General features: G+C 39.1%; 1 protein-coding gene across 1 annotated transcript in view; it reads right to left on the minus strand.

The window, feature by feature from the left end:
• The window catches only part of LOC137386979 (uncharacterized), a 37127-nt gene that overhangs the window by 9957 nt on the left and 1359 nt on the right, over positions 1–25811 (minus strand). Inside the window, exons 2-5 of the mRNA XM_068073234.1 lie at positions 23511–23691; positions 17705–17841; positions 14522–14767; positions 12799–13016 (exon numbers count right to left, since the gene is read on the minus strand). Coding sequence (XP_067929335.1) covers positions 12799–13016; positions 14522–14767; positions 17705–17841; positions 23511–23618 — 709 coding nt within the window. The 5' untranslated portion in view covers positions 23619–23691. The remainder of the gene's footprint in view (positions 1–12798; positions 13017–14521; positions 14768–17704; positions 17842–23510; positions 23692–25811) is intronic.

A 25811-nucleotide genomic window follows, 5' to 3' on the forward strand; every position in this document is an offset into this window, starting at 1 on the left:
AGTCAAATTGCTAGCATCAAAAAGAAACGGCAGCAGTTTAGAGACTTGTTATCTAGTGTTGAGCTGATGTTGTAAAAATCATCAATATCAGGGTGATTAAAGGAGATCAGATGAGAGTCTAGCAATGCGGTGGCAGCGATTAATCAAATAAGTGTTTATTCCCCGCTGACTCACAAACTAGCCAGAACTGCTACTAGGTCAGAGCTGTCAAAGCTTCATGTCCACAAATCCAATAGCCAACCTACATTGTATGGGTATGCGGTATGCTGTCAAAAAGACTAGGAAACGCTGGCATGTACCAGAATTCTCCAATCAAATGAGAGATGAATGATGGAATGTATAGAGCAATGACAAAAAACCTGCAGCTGGCAGTCTGGCTCTAATATGAACCATCTTTGACTTGTGAGTAAAAGCAAAGGCTATGATGCATAATTGCATGTCGTTTGACCAGAAAGTGTTAGTTCTGGGTGCCAAAGAATTTTCATCGGATTAACAGACCAGAAAATTTCTACAAAACAGAAAGCATGTGGTACAACCGTTGTGGTATGGGTGGAGAGACCAGAGGCCACACACAGCGACTGACGGGAGTAAGCAACAAAGTCATAGAAGAAACAGATACACAAGCAGTATATACAAGCAGTATATAAAATAAGTTTATGACAAAGTGAACAAGCTCTTAGAAACTAAACATTAGCAAAACTACTCTACAACCTGCATCTTATAAGATAAGATCTTACTGGCATACTACTTGTACAACAATATAGTGTACAACAATAAAATGTACAACAATAAGGTGTACAATAATAAAATGTACAACAATAAAGTGTACAACAATAAAGTGTACAACAATAAAGTGTACAACAATAAAGTCATGGCTACATAACACCGACAAAATACATAAACGATGGGCAGTCGATGTGTGCCTGGACATATGCTACGGCGACGCACTTCGACACTACCAAACAACGTGTTGCATCAACAAATGGATTGACCAATTAGAAATTACCTTTGTCGGATGAAAATGATCATAACCTGGCTGGATTTTCCATTACGGTTATTCGAGTATCGGCAGCATACTGATTATCTATTATAAGTCGTCAACAAGTTGTGATAGTAATAATGCTGGTAAAGCGATTTGCCCTGTTACATTATTTGCTCAGAAAAAAGATGCTTACCCGCTAATAATAAAACTCAGCAAACTACAATAATACTTTAGGTTCACAAAGTGAACCAAACAACAGAAGAATTTAATGCTTAATAGACTCGATCAGTTGAAGAAGGATGAAAGGTTTCATGAGAAGTCCAAGTGGCACTACACTGTGTCCAAGTGTACACTGTCCAAGTGTACACTGTCCAAGTGTACCCTCACATACCTGTTACACGTGAGAATATGTTTGTCTAAATATAAATAGTTATTAGGGCTAACACCTGCTATGATCACTTGAGAGCAAATCTCAATCACAAATGGCTGGAAATTACTAGAATAGAAATCATATTTGTCGATTTGCGATGAACTATTTCGGAAAACCAGATATACCTTAGCTTTTACAAACCTACAAAGATTAACAGCGTCATTTAGACTCACGACTCGTAGCATAGACTCACGACTCGTAGCATAGACTCACGACTCGTAGCATAAACTCACGACTCGTAGCGTGAATCGCTGTTTTCATGACGCTGTTAATCCGCACGTTTATGTCACCATCAAGATGGAAATGGCAAAAATCCGCAAGTCAAACAAGTTCTGTTACTCACTCATTTTACTAAATACTTCAGTCTTGTGAAAGATAGAAATGGCACTTGCGGATGATACCCAAGAAAATGCTGTGCAAGCTAATCCATTTCAAACATTTTTCACACTTCAGACGATCATTTCGATTTGAACAATTCCGAATGCGCCACTATGACCTCTGGCATAGGAATCTTTACCTTTTTTTTAACAAAACGCCCACATTAATCTGCATCATGAGATTGTCCATTGAAATACTTATCGCACGGTAACCCAACGTGCGCACAACTCCCAATTCGCATCATGGAAATAAAGTGAGGCTCAGTCAAACATTGACAGACGACAAAACCCTGCCTTAAATCGGTGTGTAGCTAGAGCTTTACAGATGTATCCAAGAGAACAATACAAAGTCTCTTCAGTGCAAGGTAAATAGTTATGGTTAACATATGGATACATATGGTGTTAGTATTTATACATAGATGCATTAGATGTTAGTATTTATACATAGCTGCATTAGATGTACAGAACAGGTTAAATAAAAGCAGCATGACAAGCACTATAATTGCGATTGAACGCATTTGCTCTTAGCAGATATCGTAGAATATTGTAGAGTTTCAGGGCAAAGAAAATTCTGTTGCTGAGGTGTGGTGCCAATTTAATATACAGATAGAGTGATGTTTACTACGGTTTGCAAAAGCTGCGTTGAACGACAGCTGATTCAATCACCATTTTCCACACCATGTTTCTTCCCATCCGAGAGATGACATCTACTGAAACTGATTAGCAATTCTCGAGGGGAAGATCAGATGGTATCTCTCTAGACAGGACTCAGCTATAAGATTAATTAACTGTAACAGCTAATCGAGTGTCACAAAGCGATTTTCTATTCTAGCCTTGAGACCGGCTCAATCTTGAGTGCCTGGCTGGTGCTACCAGGTTGAAAGAAGATACAGGCATCTCTGAAGCGGCATAAACGAGGGCCTAAATGGGTGGCAACCTCACAACTAAACTCATGTTTCTGAAATGCACCCATTTCTGATTTGGTTTACAAGAATCAATCAAACGGTTCCATACCGAGCTCAGGACTTTAATGTCTTTCATGGAACTTTATTTTCCACCTTTTTCTGTCCTCGTGTCGTGTGATTAAATCTGTTATGTTTTGAAGCACAATATAATCAACCATTCGTGATAAATATAGTAAATGCTGCGATCACTAGTAATACTTTAGTACATTATACTAGTAAATGCGAGCATTGGTTTCACAGGGCAAAACAAAATTGAACATTCGGGGCTTAAGCAGCCTTTCGGCTTTAGTTAGTTCAGTTTTCAACTGTACCTCCCAACGTCAAAAGCCTTAGTTCAGCTGCCGTGTGTTCCTTCTTTATTATAATCTAAGCTGTTTGTGGGACATCATTTACTATCTTTCAAGTTTAATACTCCAATTCAATAGCACTAATGCTAAGCCTTTCACAGGAGAACAGAGATGCTGGAACAAATGCAAGATGGTAGGAACTAAGGACATTGTCAAGGTTGAAGGTTGTGTAACACGGAGATGAGAAACCATCTGGTATCTGATACTTTATTATAAACTTGACAAGTGCCAAATTGTTCCTTTAAAAGAGACATTGGTAGATAAGTCAACTAGGAGAGGCAGAGTCCAGGGCCAGGAGTTACAAGGATAGTAAAGGAATCTGATTATACGGTGAATCATATAAAGAATTGTTCATGGTAGGGGGTGGCATCCTCAGAGAGTGTCTAAAGACGCTTATGTTAGAATCACAACTGTGTCAATAGTTAACCACAACCATCTCAAAATTGAGCGGTGAAAGCAAATCTATAATCGAGGTTATCTATCCCCTCTTACCCTTCAGCTTCCTCTTGTTCCTCCTCGAGTGTTTGACAAATGCGAAGCACCCGATGTGCTTCATCAAGCCGGAGGGCATCACTGTCAGGCAAGTAGTGAAGCGGTGTTACTAGCCAAGAGTGAGTGAAAGCATGTATGTCCGCACTAGTAGTTGAATACCAATGTACGTGTATCAAGTGTTACTGTCAAGGAGAGCGGTGACTGTGAAACTCTCCAGTGCGGTAAACAATAGCTGTATCATCAGGAATATCACCGAGTTGAAGAACGATTCATTCATCAAGGGAGTTTCCTGTGCGTATGACTAGCTGCGTCCTATCAACTGCTCCCTTTCATAGCGCTTACAGCTCATTTGAGCGACTATTTCTAAGGGTGTATGAGCATATTCAAGCGTGATGAATCACTCAACAATCGCTCAATGGAATATGATCTAAAGCTTAACTGTAGTTGCGGGAAGTATGCGAGACCAGACAGCCAGTAGCTGTAGCAACTAAGGCTATCACTGCAAGAGCTCACGTACAAAGGCTGTCCTCAGGGTCAATGTGACACGATATAAGAACAGCCCATAGCATAGTATGTGAGTTATCACACCAATATGTAAACTATGTTAACTATACACCAACCAATAGCTTTCCGAACTGGGACCAATCTTCTTACGAAACCGAATCCCTAGGATGCCTCAATATAAAGAGATATATATCAGACGCAGAACCATTTACCAGGAATGTAGAGACTATTTAAGGAATGTCTACAAGCGATAATAAATAGATGTTATGTGATTGCAATAAAAAGGAATTGGAAGCTTGCAGGCGCAGATAGTAAAATCGCCTGCACATGCTAACACGATGCAACAGGACTTGGCATATGGTCAACAGTGTTGCCATAGCTGCTGTCTAATGAGTCATACCATGCTGAGTCTAGCTTGTGCAATGACAACTACTGATAGTTTAAATAATCCATAGAGTCAGGTAGAAGTTGCGAATGGAAAGAGCACAGGCTACAATATAGCGGATAGAGGAATTCCGGAGTCAGCTAATTTTGAAAGTGTAAGCACACATGTCAAGAAGTGTTAGTAGGCGAAGAACGGAGAAGCTGTTAGTACAAGATAACTAATTGAAGAGTTTTCCACACATGTAATGTATTGCGCAATATTATGCTAAAAATTTTAATCACTGGAATTATCCCTAACACTCTGGTATCCAGCAGGAAGAAGGAGACTTGACACATTTGATTGTTGTTGTAATTCTGTATTCACCCTGCGCAATAAGGTGACTGTCCATGACACAACTTGGATCAACACAAGGCTGATAAATTAGACAATCAACAAAAAATGTAGCTATGAACTGATATCGCACCAGCGAATATCGTCAGAAATTGCATCAAGATTAGATCGCTACAATTTGAAATTTTTATCCTGTTGACAAAATGTTAGTCAAAGAAGAAATTCAACCTTAAAAGATCAACCCAATCGTACCAAAGAGTAGCAGCAGTAAAGTTGCAAGGTAATAAATATGGCAGACAGTTGCAGACAAAGGAGACTGGGTGACCATTGCAGTTACTACTTCAACACATCAATCAATATACAGAATGATCCGTGAAAAGGACTTGAAAAAGTAAAAACCTTGCGAAGTGCCATGGACCAGCTGACAAAAAAATTTATATTTTACAACGATCAATCTTTAGAAATTTGATTAAATTTTAGTACGGGTAGTTGGGGTGATCGCACACTCCTACTTCAGAACAGAGTGAAGCGCCATTAAACACATACATAAATGTGATAAAAACATAACTTCAGAAACTATGAAAAATTACAGTTATAACATAATTGGGCGGGTTTTTTTATATTCCTCACAATAGGCCACTCATTAAAATCTCTTTAAACCAAGTATAGCAGTGATGCAATGTTTCTATACAGTATTGCTGTATAGCTCTAATGTATGGGTAGTGTTTAGAGTAACTCTCTTACTCATTTCTCTGTTAATGTTTAGTTACGTATATTTGCTAGTATTTATGTATTAATACCCGTACAGATATTTGGCAGAACAGGACAAGGAATTTATTACTGCTATTGGTGAGGCAATGACATGATTCATTACAGTAAATGTCAGTGGTTTTTACTTGATTTTTGGAATACCAGGTTTTTTAGTGAAGTTTTTCAGTTTCAACTTTCCATTTATGCATTTCCATCGGCCTGCAGCATTGAGGTCAGACAAGGTCAAATACCCCTATAAAAAAGACCTGCTAGACAACCTTGAACAACTAGGTACTATAAAGCTAACCTGTTGTATTTAGTGGGTTAGGAACAACTTGAGACAATCTGAACCAACCAATGAATAGCCAGCGAGGCTAATTCATAGCGGCAGCAGGCAACAAGAGGTGATCAAGCAATAACAGTTACTGCACCACCCATGAAGACAGGCCAGTATCTGAGCAACCATAAACTCTGTTGTGTTACCATTTAAACTGCCTGATTTCCTGTGGCTCCTTTGAATTGCAGTGTCGCAAGTAGTTGCGCATTACTTTACACGCCGCTTTATGTAATAAGCGTGTACAACAGGATTTGGATAAGCAGGAAACTGATAAGAGGGTCTACCATTAAGCCTTAGTTTCATGAGCGTAGCTCTGTGCAAAGACCATTGGTTAAGAGGTTTTATAGGCAAACACGACTCAAATAAAAGAGGCCAGGAGAGCCGAAGAGGAAAACAGATTCAAGGAGCGGCCTGCAAAGGCACATAAAAGCATACACAATTATGATCAAACATTGTGCTGGTGAGGCGAGCCCATCGATAACACTGCGCAAATATTATACTATTGACAAAAGCATCTCTTAACAATATAGTTTAAACAATGTATTAACTCCAGAGTTTTCTATTTGTAACAAGGTAAAATATGCCTTCAAGTTACGCCCGCGAAAAACAACACTGGGACGTACACCCTATTTGATGAAACATGCTACTGCACCGTCTTCCCTATCGAGCTATCGCTCGCCAGCCCTTCGCCCACATCGCAAGGGGAGGTATGCCAGCCGGTTAAATCAAAAGTGGAGAGGCCATCACGCTAGCCAGAGCATATACAGGGTCAGATTACCTCATGGCTACAAAGACTGGCAACAATACCGAGATAGCAAACAATACTGATCATGCTAAGAAATGCGTGCGAGAGTCAAGCAACAAGCTCTACAGTTAGCATTACATAGACTGAGAGAGGCAAATACTGTGTAAAAATTAAGAGGGGACATGGCCTCTGTACCACGGAATTGTATTATAGTTCCTAAAGAGTTGAGGAAAAGCTAGTGAGCTAGTCTATCACGAGATGGCCAAAAATCTGTTTTAATCTGTAGCTTAAAGGCTGGTTCACACTTCGGTGATTCACACCGAAGTATTCACACAATACTTCGGTGATCGTCGATGATAACCATGTTCACACTATCACATACCCATCCGCGTTTGAATCAGGAAATACTCTGTGACGTAGTGTTATCTTTTTAAATTTTTGCGAAAAAACTTCTGTTGTCGCTTGCTAAAATCTAGTACCGCAGAGACTATCATAAACGGATATGAATAATTCACTCTATCCGAGACCAGGAATTACCATCACCGAAATGGTTTACATTTGAAAGGCGGTCGTCGATGCTCGGCAAAATATCAGGAAAATTTGACAGCAGCAAACTTACTCGACATTTCCGCGATACTTCATCGATACCATCAATTCACGGTTCATATAATTGACGATGGATACCGAAAGGGAAATTGCTGACAAACGGCAATATACCCGAGGACACTTGTGTCTTCGTCTCATCTAACTTTCGCGTTTTCGCGGAGTCATCCTCTCATGAAAATTTCATTAGCAAAACTAAACTATCATAACAAACGAGCGAAAACGCGGAATTAAATAGCTTTGTTCATTGATAGTCCAAGAAACAAATAGCAGCAAGCGATCAAATTGCATTATCGATCTCGCCCACACAATTCTACCTGTGGTTCACAATTACAAACTAGTCCCAAATAGAACCAAACCTGAGGAATCTAATTATGTTTGTTCCAGTGCATTAATCTTCACATCACTATATTTTCGCCCTCATCAGAGTTGCGAAATTAAGTTGCAGCAAAATTTTACTCTGTATGCTGCTCATGAAACTAAATACTAGCGAAATATAAGTGTCCTAGGGTAGCGTGAACCAGCCTTTAGCCTGAAAGTTGTACCAACTTAGTAAACAGTTACTATGTAGCGCGAAGGATATATATTACGGTGCTTACTTTAGTTATTCCTTCAGATAAGAGCTTGCAATTCCGAACAGCCTTACAATGCCTGTGAGCAGAGAGCAGTACGGACGATGCTGCTATGGTAAGTGGTAAGAATGCATCAAGAATGCAAGGAAGGCTGTCCCATCAATGCAACAATAAGAGCAAATGCTGTGTCTGGAGAGTAAACCAAATGAAACAACCACTATGCTTCCACTGTGAAGATGATGCTGATTTAGAGTTGTGTACACATTGAGTTACCTTGCGACAAGCGTTTCAATGGACATCCGTATGTTGCGGACTCACCCAAGCGCTTTATCAAAAAAGATAAGAAATTCTACGCCAGAGGTCATCTCATTTAGCAGCACGGTTCATACTTCAAAATCGGAAGTTGAAGTACGGAAAATGTTTATAATAGAATAGCTTGCATGGCATTTTTGCGTATCCTTCGCAAGTGCCGTTTTCATTTTTTGCAAGCATTTTTTCCTTCAGCGAAAAATTTTCGAGGAACAAAACTCGCTTGACTCGTGACTTTTGGCCGTTTCCATCTCACGAACATCTTAGCCACGTCATGGATTCATAGTGCATATAAGAGAGAATGGCGCAACAGGAAAGCAACAGAAGGAAAAAGCAACAGAACAGCATGAGTAGTGTTCAGCTGACCTAGCGCCATCCTAGCAGCAGCAGCACACAAGAACTAGAATATGATTTATGGTACAAGGATAAGGTACTGGAGCACCAACGACCTTTCAATCTGCTGACAGAAAGTAAGCGGTATGATCAGGTGTTACTCAATAGTAGACACAACAAAGGTGGCTGCAGGGCTTGCTGCGAAAACTTAAAACTACAAGCGACAACAATATCGCTAGGCAATCAGGGAGGGAAGCACTCCAGAACACAACCATTAGTTTTAATGAGGCCTGAATGGAGCTCAGCAACAATAGATGAGAATGTTTTCTAAGCAAACCAGTGACATGTACTACTGCTCTTGCAGGTCACAATAGCGTGGACACGCATTGGGTGCATCACATAGCCAAGCTAGAAACTATGTGGGCGTGTTTGAGTAGATTGGAGGCTGGCCAGGTTAGTGTTATTGTCTCTGCGCTAAACAATCATCACGTCACCGCTCAGCCACAGGCAACAGTTGCTGAGATAATGAGTACACAAAAACATCTAAGTTCTGTACCTACTGCTGGCTTGTGATGCTGTTACAATTGGTGGCTTTGTGAGCTGTTTTCCAAACTCAATTTCACCACTACGCAAAAGAGGATCATGGGCTAATAGTTGGTTTCACTTTTTTAACCCTTTGCGTACCAAAACCGACCTTTGTCGGTTTACGAGCAATGTCTCAGCGTACCAAAACCGACAAACCCGACATTTTTGCCGTTTTCGATAGACCTTTTTTAAAACGTTGTATTTATTTTAAAAACAACGCTAAAAATTAAAATTAAAAATTTGAGCAATTTCAGTAAGTTTTTTACTACTGTTTTGAGGCTAAAAATAATAAATTTTATGCGCATGTGCAAAAAGAACACGTTGTAAAGATTTGATCTTTCTTTATGGAAAGCTGATCAACATGGACGTTTGTGATTATTTGAGCTCGGCTAAAAAAATTGTTTAGTGGATGATATCGACTGGTTCGAAAGTGAAGAAGAGTATTTCAAGTCAGAAGAATGTGGGGAAGACGATGAAAGTGAAAAAGAAGATCGCCAGAGTGAATTGGATTGCGAAAGTGGGATTGAAACGGCCGGCGTTGAAACAGGGAATAATGACGGATATCAAAGAGGAGCTGATTTAAAACCAAAATAATTACATTTTGATGACAGCATGGCAGGAGATAAGTTCGAATACTTAAACAGGTAAGTATTTTTTATTATTTGAAGCTTTTTATAACATTGGCCATGATAAATGTAATATTTAACGAAACGAATAAATATGGCTTTCAAAAACATCGCGATGCTTCGGAGCCTGTTGATGATAAATATATGTGACGAGTTATTGGTTTAGTTTTGCATATAGGTATTCTCAAAAAGCATACTCTGTTGTCTTACTGTTCCACATTCCTTCATCATCTACGCGGATTTTTAATAAAATTGAAAGTAGAAAGAAAAATAGAAGCAAGTTTACCTTTTACTGACAATTTTGAAGACCCTGCTGGCAATAAATTGTTCAAGTTGAAAAGTGTTTTTGCCATGATATGCGACTGGTTATATTCTGTTTTGCTGCCTGATAAATTTCTATCTATAGATGAAAGCTTGCTGGCATGGAAAGGACGGCTCAACTTCAGACAGTGTATTCCATCTAACAGATATGGATCAAAGTTATTTGCTCTCCGATGCTGTCTCTGGCTATGTGCACAAGTTGTCTGTATACATGGGTGATGAGCAAGTAAAGCTGAAGGTACCGGCAGCAGATTCTCTTGTGGAATATCTCTATGCGAGTCATATTTTGATCCCGACCATGCAAAATAAATTTATTTACAAATTGTATTTTATTTAGTTTCTGCAAATGCTTCCTCGCTTTGTATTGCTAGCTTTTGTACATACGTTCGCTGAAATGTCATTATCTATTGTATTTGTTGTGTATTGATATGTTGTATTTGATGCCCATTGCCCTTATCACCCACCTTATCAAAAGAGTTCAGTTCTCATATTGCTTTGCCATCTAGCAGAATGATTTCTCCATCATTTGCTGTAACTGCTCATAATAAATGTTGCTTCCTGTCTTTTGCTGCTTCACAAAATGTGTGAATACAGGCTCACCACTCAATTCTTGTGCACAACCAGTTAATCCTTGCTGCAGCACACATTGATCTTAGCTGCATCACACCTGAATCCGTGCAATGAGTTTATATGCAAAATTGTTACTTGAATCTATAATCTCAAGAAATGCACATAAATCTGCCAGTAAAAAATCATATCTGTGAATATATTCATCTCAAGTTGCAGTCTCGACAAGCTGCTTGAAGGAAAATGTCTCAGCTTTCAGATGCATATTCATTTGCAGTCTTATGCCAATTTGCACGAGAGTTATAGCAGAGTTTGAGAAGCCATGTCGGGTAACAGTTGCACTGCTTATCGCCATGGCGATAGGAGCATTTCGAAGGTCTGCTCCCGGAATGCACAGAAGCACCTAACTCAACTTTTGATGCGCTTGAATAACCCAATTTTTTTGCAAACTCTTGTAAACATATGACACCGTGCATATGTTTATCATAAACCAGTTTTGGCAGAGATATTGCTTTTAAAAATATATTTGTAATCGACATTTCATGATAGAGAGGTGACAACTTTGTTAAATCAGAATTTTGACTAAAGTGTGCACAGCCGATTTGCAGGGAATAAATGGTTGTCCGTTGAGAAATTTCTAAGCTTTCAAATGCATATTCATTTATAGCTCCATGCTAATTTGCATGCGAGTTATAGCCAATTTTAGTCGGCCATGTCAAGCCTCGATTGTCGCAGGTCGTTAGGGTCACGCGGTGAAAATTTGGAAAGGCGCTCCTGCATTGTAACGGAGCTCATATCTACACTTTCAATGCTCTTTGACGTCCAGTTTTTTTTGCAAATTGTTGTGAAGATATGAATCTATGCAAAAATTATTTAGACAACCTTGTCAATTGCCTTTATCAATTTAAAAAATACAATTAAAAATGACGTACAAAAATAAAAAATTCATTGCTTCAGCAAATTGAGACTTCTGTTGGTGAATATTTGCAAGCTATCTACATAAAGGAAGCATCAGCTTGTAGATAAATTTCTCAGCTTTCCTATGCATGTCAATTTATGTAACTGCCACAATTTTGATGTAAGTTACTGCAGTTTCTATGCGGTCATGTCGAAAGCTCAAATCGCGCCAGTTATTGGCTGGTACGCTAGCGGTTTTTTCCATCGTAACCTCGCGGTCGCTAAAGGGCTAAACATTGTAGAAATTATGCTGATGGCTCCTACTCCGCTACTACTCTTACACGATAAATCTAAGGCTATGAAAAATCAACGATGCACTAATAGTAGCAAAAGGTTATGTTATCAACTTCTAAAATGAAATAAAAAATTCCAGCAGCAGAGTAGGCCTACCATTGGCTACTCCATATTGAATCCTATTGTTCATACAAAATAAGAACAAAAAACACCATATGAACCACTGTTGCAAATTGTGAATTGCATGGGAACCAGCATAGCATTTTTTTCAAGAGACCTGGTCGCAGAAGTTTTGCCTGAAGTTTCCTTAGCGTAGGTGTGTTTCTATACTGTGGTACAATTATAAGCTAGTGAATGTACCTTGGAAGTAATGCCACCATCAGCAATCCATGTTTAGATATTTCAGATACTTGCGTAACCTGGGTAAATGTGAGAAAGGACGGCTGGTGGTTGAAAGGATAGCATATCATTCACGAACGAGTAGATCTACTGGCCCAAAGTGACGGGGCAATGACAGCTGACAAACAAACCTGCTGACACCCCTCGTCCAAACATCATGTCTGACACAAACACCAACTAGGCAAATTATTATCGATTATAATCAGCCAGTAGCCCGCAGGAGCAGTAAGTTGCGCTCTCTTGTGTATAGAGAAGTCAGAGAGTAAACAACTCCTCACTGTTTCACTGTATCCACAAGTGAACACAATGTAGTGTTACTAACAACAATGAGAAACTACATTGTAAACAAATTGTGTGTAACTTACCCTATTTGAGTAAGTAACAGAACTGAAAGAAAGCACTTTTGAAACTTGTGATTACATTTCAAGGTACAAAACTGTGTGCTGGGTTAAGGTTAGACAGAGCTGCCCCATCTCAGTTTCACCGATATAACACTAATAATGGTGTTTGAATGTTAGTTGAGCGAACAGAGAGATCTAGAGGATCAATAGATAAAAGTAAAGAGATGGAAAAGAGAAGTCATAGCGGAGATGATTATTTATCAGGAACAAATGCATAACAAAGCAGGTATATTTGAGCGATAATTACCTTTTTGTTTTGAGTTACGACGACTCCTCGCTAACCTCAGAGGGCTGAGAGACTTTGTGTAGAGAGGATGTTTGATTGCGGGTGGCTCTGTGCTACCTTTTACAAGTACGCTAGTCCGACTTTCGCTGATTAAATTCTCTTGTGAGCCTTCAAAGAAGTTGATAATCTGTCTGACTCCGTGGGTTGTAGGAGATCTCCCTCGGCTCCTCTCCTGCAGCCTGTAAGAGCCAAGTAGTTAAGTCCACAGAGGAAACTGTACCACAAACAAGCATCTCTCCTATTCACTAATCACTCTGCTCAAGTATTCACATATATATTTGTTCCATATATTCTACCTGTAACAACAATCCCTTGTAAATTGAGTCAAAGGAGACATAATGAACCTCTTCAAACAGTGACTGTATATTTACAGATAACCATAATAGGAATTCTTGTAACGGAGCACTTCGAAATCACTGATAGACCGGTAATTATTATTAACTCCGCTGTCCTTCACCCAGTGATTACATTGTGATTAGCTTGAGGGGAGACATTCCCACTTTGAGCAAACCTCAGCATCGCTTGTCCTTCATTCGTTCAGCTATTGCTTGATTTCAATTTACTTCAAGACTGAGCAAAGTGCATTCCAACTGATTTCCCTAAAAATCAACTATCCACTTCTATATAGCAGGCTGTTTTCTGAGTGAACAGTGCAGGAGCGTAGCTTATATCACATTCCGCTGTGGCTTGGGTTCTGTCAACTGATGACTAGCTCTAGTGGCAATGTTATTTGCTCATCCTCTCCTGCCCTTATTAGACTTTCCATGCCTATTCTTTTCTCCCTCTCTGTGCTCTCTCTCTCCCTACTCTCTTCTCTATTCTCTATTCTCCTCTCTTCTCTGTGCTCTCCCTCTCTGTGCTCTCCCTCTCCCTACTCTCCTCTCTTCTCTATTCTCCTCTCCCTCTCTCATTGACACAATCCTGTGACTCGTGCGCAAGTACTGACACCGAGTTATTACCTGGTACAGTGTACAGTGGACATCAGCATCTTTGTTATTCCGACGTATGCAGCGCACCTGGTGCCAAATTTAAATCTGGAGAGACATTTTTGTTGATGTCGTATGGCAAAAAATAAGCCATAACGAGGGAATGAAAAAATATTGTGGTCCACATCGTAGAGCAAAATACCGTAAAACCGGGACAATGTAACCGGGGGGGGGGGGGGGGGGGGGGGGGGGAGGGGGTGTTTAATGTTTTTTAAAACATTAAAACTTTGCAAGTAAAAGTAAGAGGTCGTGAAAATAGAAATAAAATATGTATAGTCAATTTAAACTAAAGCTGGTGAAAGTTAGAGTGAGCTACGCCGTGTATTCCTATCACTCACTCCCTGAATCTACTCACTGACAAGCCTAAATTTTTTCCTCTTTGTCTAAAGTAAAATACAAGTAAAAAAAGTTTTACTGACTGTTTTATTAATTAATTTCTTACATATAGTTTAAGTTTTACATAGTCTCATATAACGTATTTGTTTCAATGCTATATGTACTTTGGGTATTCTCAATCGTCCATTAAATGCTGAAACAACTCGAACAGAACACATCATCCCCATATAATAAAATACTCACTTTAACATATAACAATTTTAATACATGAAGCAAATATGGAAAGGGTTTAATTTCCTATGTTGAGGTTAAACTGTACCTCAGACACATCTATTCTGCTTGCATTGAGAAAGTCTCCCTACCTGCTTCTACTGTTGCTGCGGATTTTACTATCCAGGAGGACCGGCCTGTTGAGGGGGTCAAACTCGCCTCTGACGGGGCTGTCGCTGCGCCTGGATGCAGTGGAATAGCGGGAGCACGGTGAGTCACTACGCTCACTACGAGTTGGACCATTCATGTCACGGTACCTGTCGAGGAGTGAGTCGTGAGACACGACGCCGCTGTCCACAGCTGAGATTCCACCGATGCTGTATTTTGTTGCTGTAGCTCTGCAACGAGTGGGTTTGCTTTGTTCAATACTCATTATAAGTAGCATCTAAGAGGTGGTGTGTGTGCTCAGGCTGAGTACGAATCAATGCCAATAAAATTAGGAAGGAGTAGACACCTAACAAGCTACACTATGGTAATACATGTAATATAGGCTCTGTGACGCGCAACACCGGATCACATGCATAATTAATTGACGCTAGATAATTGTGCAGGTGCCAGAGTCTGTAAGGAACAGACAACTCCACCAAACTAACAAATAATACAAAGGCACTTGTTGCTCCCAATTTAGGCTGCAAAACATTGGTAAAATAATTCTAACCGAATTCCTGGCATGCGAGTGAAATGAATCAGATTTTTACCAGGAAATTGTAGACAGCAGTCTTACACTCAAAATATTTAGCTATCTACAGCAGGAAGTTGTCCTTTCAACATCCAGTGTTTCCATAGCAGGAAATTGTACTCTAAACTTCTAAATATCTGGTGTTCCACAGCAAAAAGTGAACGCTGTTACTATACTGTTCATAAACACGTTAAAAACAGAAACACAGTAGTAGTAATACAACTGTGATTCGCTAGAATCCTTCAAGTTTGCCGTAAAGGCACCGAACAAATAAATAGCGGTCACGAAACCTGTAGTTGTTTTAACACATCATCTAATGAAACTTACCCGAAAATGTTGCCTTCGCAAGAAAGTAGTGGTGGGCCCAAAAAGCCCATTTTTAAACCATTAACAATGTGAACAAACCAGTAGTACAGAAATGGTTAGAATTGCGTCTGCTCATATAATATTATTCAAACAGCTTTATGTCAGTCAGAACCAAACTAGGCGTGCCATCTGTCCAGTTTCAAGCTTGTGCTTCTGACAAAGACTGACATCAAAAGCTGCAGGTCAGTTTCTCTATGCTACTTACTGTCCAGTATCATAGGCAGGCACATGAAAGGTCAAAGGACATTGGAGAAATATGCTGAAAATTCGGATGATTAATGCAATGGTCGATGATAGCGAATTCACTTGCAGCTAGCAGTGTTTTAATATTTACACAGGACGCCTTTGGCCCTCTGATGCGCTGCTCAAAATATAATCTCAAATGCTTCGGAAGTAATTCGATCTAAAATAAAAAATGACCCAATCCCAATCAACCTACAGCGCATAAAACTTGTTAAAATCATTTACTAGAAACTTTCCAATTTTATAGCGGGCTATATAACCAAGGTTAGTAGTTTGGAATGTTTCGACTATTTTAGCAATATAAAGTCAGAATAAAAATGTAGACAACTCAGCGCAAACCTAGTCATAAAACAAAAAGTTTACATTATCTAAGAACACTTGGGCAATACTCAATACTCGGCCATTGTATGACAACAATTTCAACCAACTAGAGAGCTGAGTATCGACGGAGTAGCACTGACTAAACATTCTGCACTGTAATCACCGTAGCCAATCTAAAGCGTACCAATCATAAACTAGAGCATTTGTGTTGTGGATAGTTTCATTACTAATTGTAAGGACAACTCCTGTACTTTCCTTTGAGTGTTTCATGTAAGATTTTATTTACTTTGTGGCCCTGCCGAGGTTGTGGTGAGGTTTACCTCTGCAGTACTGATGTTCTTCAAATGCATGGTAGGTCATCATAGCTGCATAAATGCTTGAAAATGGATCACCTTTGCGTAAATTATAAAAAAACCTTAAAATGCCCAAATGTGTGACAACTGTAACACCGTGTCTAGGCTGAGAAGAAAAGGCCGCATACAAAATCGAAAGGAATACATCAACGGGCATGACCCAGATGTACATAATCTCACCAACTACCAGCAGACTACATACAACCCTGCTTGTCCTACTACTAGCTAAAAGCATGATGAAAAACCATTGAATGACAATGAATAGAGCGGTCTCCCTAAATGTAAAACAATAAACAATCACAAAACTACCAGCATCATGTCAAACTGTGTTGTCTGGCTAAAACAGGTGACTCTCGTGATAATGCCATCAGGATAGTGCAAATATGAATGAATGGATCATGAAACATTAAACAATATATCAGTCTTCATGAAGTAAGACATCTAGTAGAGATTTGCTATACAGAATATCTGAGTGTGATATCTTAGATGTAGCATTAATTCTTAGAGTGTAGCATGAATAGCTGAGTGACAGTTATCGAACGCTAGACCAATATACTACGCTCTATCAGATAGGAAACTCAGTAAGTCCGCCTACAAGCTGTCATGGTTCACATGAGACACTCCACCACCTACGCATTAGTTCACATTAGACAAGTGGAACAAACTGTTTAGCCATGTCAAACATTTCCGCTTGTATTAATGTCTTACACTCCAATTGTCATCTCTATACCGGCATACCATCGAACCACATTAAAATTATTCCTAAAACAGGGCTTCTTTGCATGCCGCTCTGGTGGTCACAAAACGCTACCTTTCAATATTTTGAAAAAATAACATTATACAATTATACAGTGTTGTATCTATGCGTTTCTGTGACTGTGATTAATATATTTAATGAAAAGTTATATATAACAGTAGGCATAGCAACCGTAACCTGTTTCCTTACTTTAGTGTGAAACCATTAAGACTATTAACTCTATAGGTTCGTCTACAGGAATTCGAAAAACTATTAAAACAGCAATGAATCCTATTACTGTTTATTGCTATTAACACCTGGATTTGCTTTTCAAAAATAGAGCAGACAACTGCTAATAACTTTGACACGACAACCAGCAGGTGACATAATTATTGCCTGCTAGTGTCGCAAATATTTTTAGCTCATATAAAACTTTTTAATAAACTATGAAAGCTGTCTATAATTTTCCATGATCCAGAGATCCCGATGATTGGAGCCATTGAGCAGTTCATGATATACCCTACACTCCACGCCCTCCACACTGGCCTAGATTCCTATCGAGGTCTAGGGCACCCACCTGTCTGACTTGGTACAAACAGATGTGACACACGAGCGGTCAGAGTTGAGTCTCATGGTGCTTAGTAAGTGCTGGGTTTCTTCAGGATCCGAGTCGTACAGATTAGAGTCTGTCTTAGATGCCAAGCAGTCATACGTCTGCAAGAAGAGTATGCACGATAGTTAACAACACCCTAGAAACTAGCCGTACAAACATACCATGAATATAAATTAGTTTACAGAAGTGCGCTAAGACACTCTTTGGTTTTATTACCATCACATCTGCTGAAGCACATAATTCTCTTTTTATTATCCTACACAAGCTGCACTCACAAGATAGATGCTCACAACTAACTGCTTGTGCAACCATCAAAGAGACACCAGCAATGGCTGATTACGCCGTTTGCAGGCAGAGGTAAACATGTCTATACTTTAGGGTCGATTGTGGCTGATTGTGGGCAGAGGTAAACATGTCTGAAGGCTAGTTTTGCACAGCTCCTTTTATTCTGTCTGTCATAAACTTACAACTTTCTTCAGCGTGATTCGCTTCATCAGCTTTTAATAAGATGACAATTCGAAGTGTCAGGACGTATTGAGACTGAATTATAAACACCATATAATGCTCTCCATTAGTCAGACGGAGAAATATGGCTCCAGGCAGCCGACACTTTATTAATGTGAATTATAGATTTCAATATGATAAGGCAAAGCATGATAAGCTAGAATAAGACCACAATGTAAGTCATGAACTCCAGGATTGCTCATTTGTGGCCCACTATACCTGTTTGGGATGATTAATTTTGTTGAATTCAATGATAGGGGTGAATGGTTAGTGTTGGGGGTCTCACCTTCAACTGTTATTAAACACGTTAACTCTGTGACCAATTCTAGACAATAACGATATACAGCTTATCAGCAATCCGTTATAATTAAACCTACGCAAACACTATGGCCGCAAACGCTATGGCCGCAGGGTCTACCTTGCTGTGTCAGCCATGACTAAGGCAACCTGTAGAGTACTCACGCAGATCAAATGTACCGTCGTAGATGCTATGCTTATTAAAATACTAATCCCGGTTTACAGAACCTCCCCCACCCAAACCTCCGCTATTAATTACCGTTTGGATAGATGTCATCCAGGTACCTCAATGTAAAGTTTAACTAACGGATCAATCCCCTTACCATTTTCTCCGTCTATCAGTGTACCAGTAACATCTGCTGCAACCCAACAATAATTATAAGCGTATTATTAAATTGCGACGAAAGCTTCTGGTTACAAATCTGTCATAATCAATTTCGGATAGTACTGGATAATAATCAGATTATGTGATCATTTTTTTAGTAATACTTGTGTTATAATGATCAAAAATGTTCACGAGTTTATGTGTAGCCTATTACTACTTTAGGCGTTGGCAGCATTAGATGGCACCATTAGAAATGAGGAGCGAGCTCTGAGGTCTGAAGATTCCACATTGATTATATCTCTAACTCTTATTATTATTATAACTCTTCTCAATACTTGATAATCGCATGAACCAGAGCGTAAAAGGGACTCGAAAAGTCAAACTGTTTTAGTGGAGCCTTTACAACCTTTAGCATGGCTCATAAATCACACACAAAAAATTATGCTCATAAAGTAGAATGTTTAATAATTGTATGAACATACAAATCATTCATATACAAATGAAAAATTCGTGTTCTTGTTTAGGCTGATTTTAGATTCTCTTTGCACACGGCTACACATAGAGATACACGTATGACATTCAGTATATCATTGTGTAGCCATCACAGTTGTAGAACTATGGTAGGTTTTGAGCTGATTCGGATCCATGATAGTGTGGAATAGCCTAGTCAGGTAGACTACATTCTATCTCTCGATGCACCATTTAAACTCGGGCCTGATATATTTGTAAGTGGTTATCTCCTGTAGGTTACCATGACCGACTGCTTACCGTATAGCACATAAGCATGGGCGATGTGAATACCGGGCGATGTGAATAATGGACGATGTGAATGCCCCCTTAATTCAAAAAGGAGAGACTACAGCATAGACGAGAGTCAATTAGGCTCTGCAGCGGATTTGAAAGAGCACAATGGTCAAAAAGGCACAAGCCACAAAGAAAGAGGTACCAACTGCTGAGGTACCAGGAAGACCAGGAAAACCAGGAAGACCAGGAAGACCAGGAAGTCAGTCAATGAGGCAACCAATCAAATTTTATGCAATAAACAATGAGAAAGATAAAAATAACAAATGACCCAACACATTACACAATACTACTGTGTATGCTATGTCTTGTTAAGCTGAATAGTAGTGATATTAGGGCTGAATACAACTGACATGAGACTTGTATGTTATGTCTGAAGATGGCTCCGCTCTCTGCATTGCCCAACATTCATATGATGAGTCATCGACTAATTCATACCAAAAGGTTCCGCAGACATTCATATGGTGAATGTTATTAGCTTGGCTGTCACCATTATGCTCTCCAGACAGGCAGCATATAAATCAAACAACAGATACGAAAGATATTCATTCATTGTCTTGGCATGGCCAGAAGGAAGATGGGACACAGATATGAGCTGACTATTTCCCACTATAAGTCAGTGGGAAAAAGCAAACCATCCATGACAGTTAGCATCAACAGGTTTTCTGAGATAACTTTAATGAGTACACTTGTCAGGGCTTGAACATATATTCGATTTTAAGCTTGGAGGCAGACCTAAACTAGGCATTTTAGGGATGTAAGAGTGATAAGCAGGTAATACTTCTGGGTTCATGCATGCTGTTTGTAAGGACTAGTTGTTTGCTTTTACTTTTTCCTTATCTAATTTATTACGAAACAGCCAGAAGACAAAAACTAATTTTGCTTCGGATATCCGTGTCAATTGAAAAATAATTCTGAATGAGTCAAAATAGCAAACGTCAAGACTAATAAATAAGGAATGTTGTCTATGAAGAACAAACACAATCTGTCAATGATCATCTGGCTATGACAAATCATCTCTACCCAGCGCAGTTAAATTGCCGATACTTGTCAGCAAATAGGGTTAGCATGACTTGTCAGTTACCGTTTACATTGGGCGATTCGATAAAATCACTCAACAACTATCACCCTAATCTAAACCAATGTTACGAGGTGCACATGAACAACCTCTGCCATGCTAATGTTGGAATCAGTGTTGAAGAACAGAGAAGAGTATTCAACTAATACATTCTAGAGAAGCATAGAAAATGCCACGACTTTGGCATCCAATGTTGCGCGAACAGATGAAAGCATTAAAAACAGCCAGAACTGGCCTTGCGAACATTTAAAGAACAATGCTGTCACACACTCGTGTTTGGCTTTGGGCCCTACATGCTGTACATCAGAACTCATCAATTATTGTGTAAAATGTCAAAATAGTCCTGGTACAAAGTCTAGCCTCGCACCACCTATATAAATCTACTTCAAAACTTCATAGTGTAAGAGAGACAGCGCTATACGCCACAAAGCCAATAGCGCATTACAATAGACCAAGAATGTCACAGGAGCTGAGAGTGTCCGGTGACTCCTACAGAACAGCAAACTGTTATATCAAAAATCTATAATCAGTTGATAGGCAGCATTGACTAACTACTGGTTGTCATATAATAGCCTCAGGAACTCTAGTCTGTTAATGTGTGATTGTAAGGTGGGCAGCACTACGTCACATCACACCACAGTCTGCTTGCATTGTTAAATGAGACAACTGGTCCCTTGGCGGAAGGGCAGCGAGACTCCTGACAGTCCATTCGTGTAAGGAAGCGGCTCAGAATATTTTTCAAAGTACTAGACCCTTGAAAATGTTACTAAGGTCTTCAAGGGTTGAACAGAGATAAAATCAGACCTGTCAGTAGTAGATGTGTACAGTTGAAGGACAGAATGCGCAACCATTAATACCTGTAGCTGAGCTAGGCCATACACAAGGTCGCTTTCATTTTATCAGTTTGGTGTCACCTCTACCCCTTTATAGGCTGTGATTTATATGGTATAACACTGCAGCATTCCATTCGACTGTCAATGCACAGCCAATGCAAAAGCTCTTGTTATTAGCTGCACATATAATTTCACTTGGTCTATTTTTAGCTCTCCAATGACAATGGAATTTAATATGGAAGCGCTATTGCGGGTGTGATAGCAGAGGGCACTCCCACTTCATAAAAACCAGTGAGTCCAAAGCTTCAAAAATGCTGTTACAGCACCCACTGCTGTCATCCAACAGGGCTGCTGGCACACACAATGTTACGCAGAGATTTGCAACATTGAGATAAGTTTCAAGGGCGAATAGTAAATGTGAGAACCGATGAGACAATGGTCATTGAAAGCAAGGTTTATATGCAGATAGGCTTGCTTCAGGGCATGAGAGTCCCTTAGAGTGTATTATGTTGTGTGTTCATCGAGTGTAACCCTGAGTACTTATCCCACCTGACAGCAGATAGAGCTGATGATAGTGCTGAGCCAACACTGTCAGTCGTGGTTAAGCTGAAATGAATTTAATTTACCATATACCAAGAAAAAGGGTACCATATTCTACACTGTAATGAATGTAAAAGGGTTGATTCTGCGAATCTACCTAATTGACACCTGCTTACACCTCTCACTACCCCCTTCCTACTGCCCATCAACCTACTATCAAAGTAACTGCTGTCGCTACACCCTATTTATTCTCAGACAGTAATACATGGTTATTCATCATGCTAATGCCAAAATTCCTGGCATCACACCACTTTCCGGTTGACGAGGCAATAATAGGGCCCACAAGCCTAGCTATTCCTGAAATATACTTTGCACATCAGTCCACTATAACTAGGTTCCTGGTATTGTTATGTACTCAACACACATCTCATGGTGATACGTTATTGTTATGTACGATACTCACCCCACAGATCTCATGGTGATACGTTATTGTTATGTAGTCAGGCCTGTATTCACTGGTTGCGAGTTGGGGCGGCTAATGTTAGGCGACTAGTTATGAACACCTGGGGATGCGGAGGGGGTGGTGTAAGCTCCCCAACAGGTTTCTCTCATGTAGGGCCTCAGCCGGGCCTCTCATGTGAAGTTTTAAAAGATTTTTATCGGGAAGTATCAACATTTTTCTATTTTTTGAGATTTGTTTTGTTTTAGGTGATGTGACTGCCAGGACGTTTTTAGATTAAAACAGGCTAAACTTGAAGGCAGTTAAAACGCTCAGAAAAAATACATCTTTTTCTTTTGAGCATTTTAACAAAGATCAATTTTGCCGATTTTATTTTAAGTTCATACGCAGGTTTCCACGCTTTCGATGGGACATGGCCAAGCGGATGTTTGGTAAAACTTGACCTGTTGCAAACCTTTATAAAAGTCGTTAATAAGAATATTTTGTCGCTGATGATGATAATAATGACGCCTAAGAACTACTAAAAGTTGATGTTTGTCTCTATGGATTGGAATAAAGTGATAATCTACAGCGATAAAAACCGTTTCTATAGCCGTTGGGCAAATAACTGTTCGAGTTAATGATGTTGAGGTCGAGTTATCTGAAGCAATTTATCATTGGGTGGAAATGGACCAAACAAATCCATTCGAGTTACTCTCGTGTTCGAGATGAAATGTTACATTTATCCGAGGGCGAGTTATCCGAGTTTGACTGTACTTAGCCGCGGAAAATTCTTACAAAGTTGGGGCGGCTCAGCCGGCCAGCAGCCCCAGGGAATACGGGCCTGTGTACAGTACTCACCATGCAGATCTCATGGTGATATGTTATTGTTATGTGCAATACTCACCCCACAGATCTCATGGTGATACGTTATTGTTATGTACAGTACTCACCATACAGATCTCATGGTGATATGTTTTAACAATCTGGTTTTTTGCTTTAGTTTTATTAGTTTTGGAAGGTGAGGTCTGTGGAATGTAAGTACTAGCAGAACTTGTCATGTCTAGTATAATCAAACAGGGAGGTCCAGCTCAGCACCCGCAATGTAGCATTTTACACTGGCTCATTCTAAACCTACAATAACAAACATTTCATAGTATCTTCAAACACAACTCTGGACAGTTAATCTATCAGAAGCTATAGAAGAAGTTATCAGTACATCAGACAAGCAGAACCGTACCACCCAAGGGTTTGGAAGTTGTATGGCGCATGAGTTGTCATGGCTTAGGAATGTTTTACACATCAGCGTTAGCCTTTCTAAAGTGAGTTTCAAAATTTGATGCAGTCAAGCTGAACTGAATACAGCAAAATATATCAACAGAAATACATTGTGAGATACATCCAACATATTTGTGATGAGGGATGATGGGCTATAGTCAACTACCAAAACATCTCCATGAATGAAAACAACCAAACAACTCCATATTTGACTTAGAGACATCCTCGTTGATAAAAATACATGCCATTTCATAAAAACACGAGTTATGCTTTAAAAACTTATCCTTTTGAAAACAGGAATGGCTGTACTACGATATAACTTGTTTAAAAGACGTCCATGAATGTGGTCTCCAAAGACAGCATTATTTAGGACGACTCTTCCTTACAGATGAACTTACATGAAAATTTTAGTAGATTTTATCAGCAAGTGTCGGTATTTTTCTATCATTTGTGATTATTTTTTATGTTTGAGGTGATCTGGCTGCCAGGATATTTCAAGAATAAATTGACAAAACTTGATCGCAGTTAAAACCATGAAATCAAGCGAAAGTGTGATTATGACATCTATAGTTGTAAAGGGACAGACAGAATAGAGACATATCACATTCCACCGTCAACACAATAGCCAATATCAACTATAACTAGCGACATCCTTACGCACATATTTAACCGGGATGAAGTTTGTCGATTTTAATCTTGCAACATCCTGACAGTCAGATCACCTCAAACATCAAAAACAATCGTAAATGGTAAAAAATACTGATACTTTCTGATAAAATCTACAGTGGACCCTGGTCAAACAATTTAAATTCGTTCCGGTATTGGCATTGTAAAGCGAAAATGTTGTATAAAGAAGTATAGAAACCTATAGTGAATATCTATTGCAAACACCCCCTGTTAAAAATCATCAAAATTTGATATATGTACTGCACATACTAAAAAGTAATTGCACTATTATTTTGTTACTAAGTTTGACAAAATAATATATTAACTTTAGTAACTATAATTACCTACAGTAACTTAAGTGTATTTAATAGTTATGATCTGCAATAAAATGCAACGTTACAGTGCACTATGTGCAGTACCTAGCGTGGAGAGTTCTTACCTTCGATACAAACGAAAAACATAAACGTTTAATTCAACTTTTAATGTATTTTTAACTATTTTACTGAACTTCTAGCAATGAAAAAATTAAATTTTCTTGTTTATGGTTTCGTTGTTACAATAACTAATAACGAATAATGCCGAACCGAGAGAGATCAAGCATCTCATCTTTTTCATGTGTTGTTTGAGGGATTTAGGCAAATAGTATATCGGTGTATTTGTTAATTTGACACATTCAGCAAACCGACGGCCAAATTCGAATTTCTGGAAAAAAATTTGTTGATATCGCTTGGCGAAATATATTTCGAATGGAGAGGCGCAAAAATACTTCGTATGGAAAGGCGAAAAATCATCGCGCTCTACACCATACAGCAAAAAGATTGTATAACAGGGTCATCGTAACCTGAGGGAGCCCTGTCCAAAAATTTTGTGAAAGTTCATCTTTAAAATAAAAATGGCTTGTAGGAGTTGTTTCCACTACAAACTTACATAAATAATTTATTCGTTAGGATTATACAACTTGGATTCAAATCTGTATATGTGAACTTATATTCAAAATAAAGCCCATCATTTCCCTGATTTTTCATTCCAAAGCTTCATAAGAAGATAAATAATGTTCAGATTAGAATGGCTCATGGAAGATCAATGAAAAAACCCTAGTTTCTTGTCTAAACTCCAGAACTTATTGATTCCTCACGAAGGGAGCATTGAAAATGCAGATATCTCGTTGGTGGTAATAGCTTTACTCTCAATAATCAGTTATTATGTAATACCTCATAGCGCTGTTCATACTTATCTACTGGATTCATACAAAATTCAAAGGCTAGTAACTAAAACCTTAGTCTAGGAAGCAAACGCTTATAATCCTATGT

This window comes from Watersipora subatra, chromosome 2 (genome assembly GCF_963576615.1).
Source record: "Watersipora subatra chromosome 2, tzWatSuba1.1, whole genome shotgun sequence".
Taxonomy (NCBI): Eukaryota; Metazoa; Bryozoa; class Gymnolaemata; order Cheilostomatida; family Watersiporidae; genus Watersipora; species Watersipora subatra.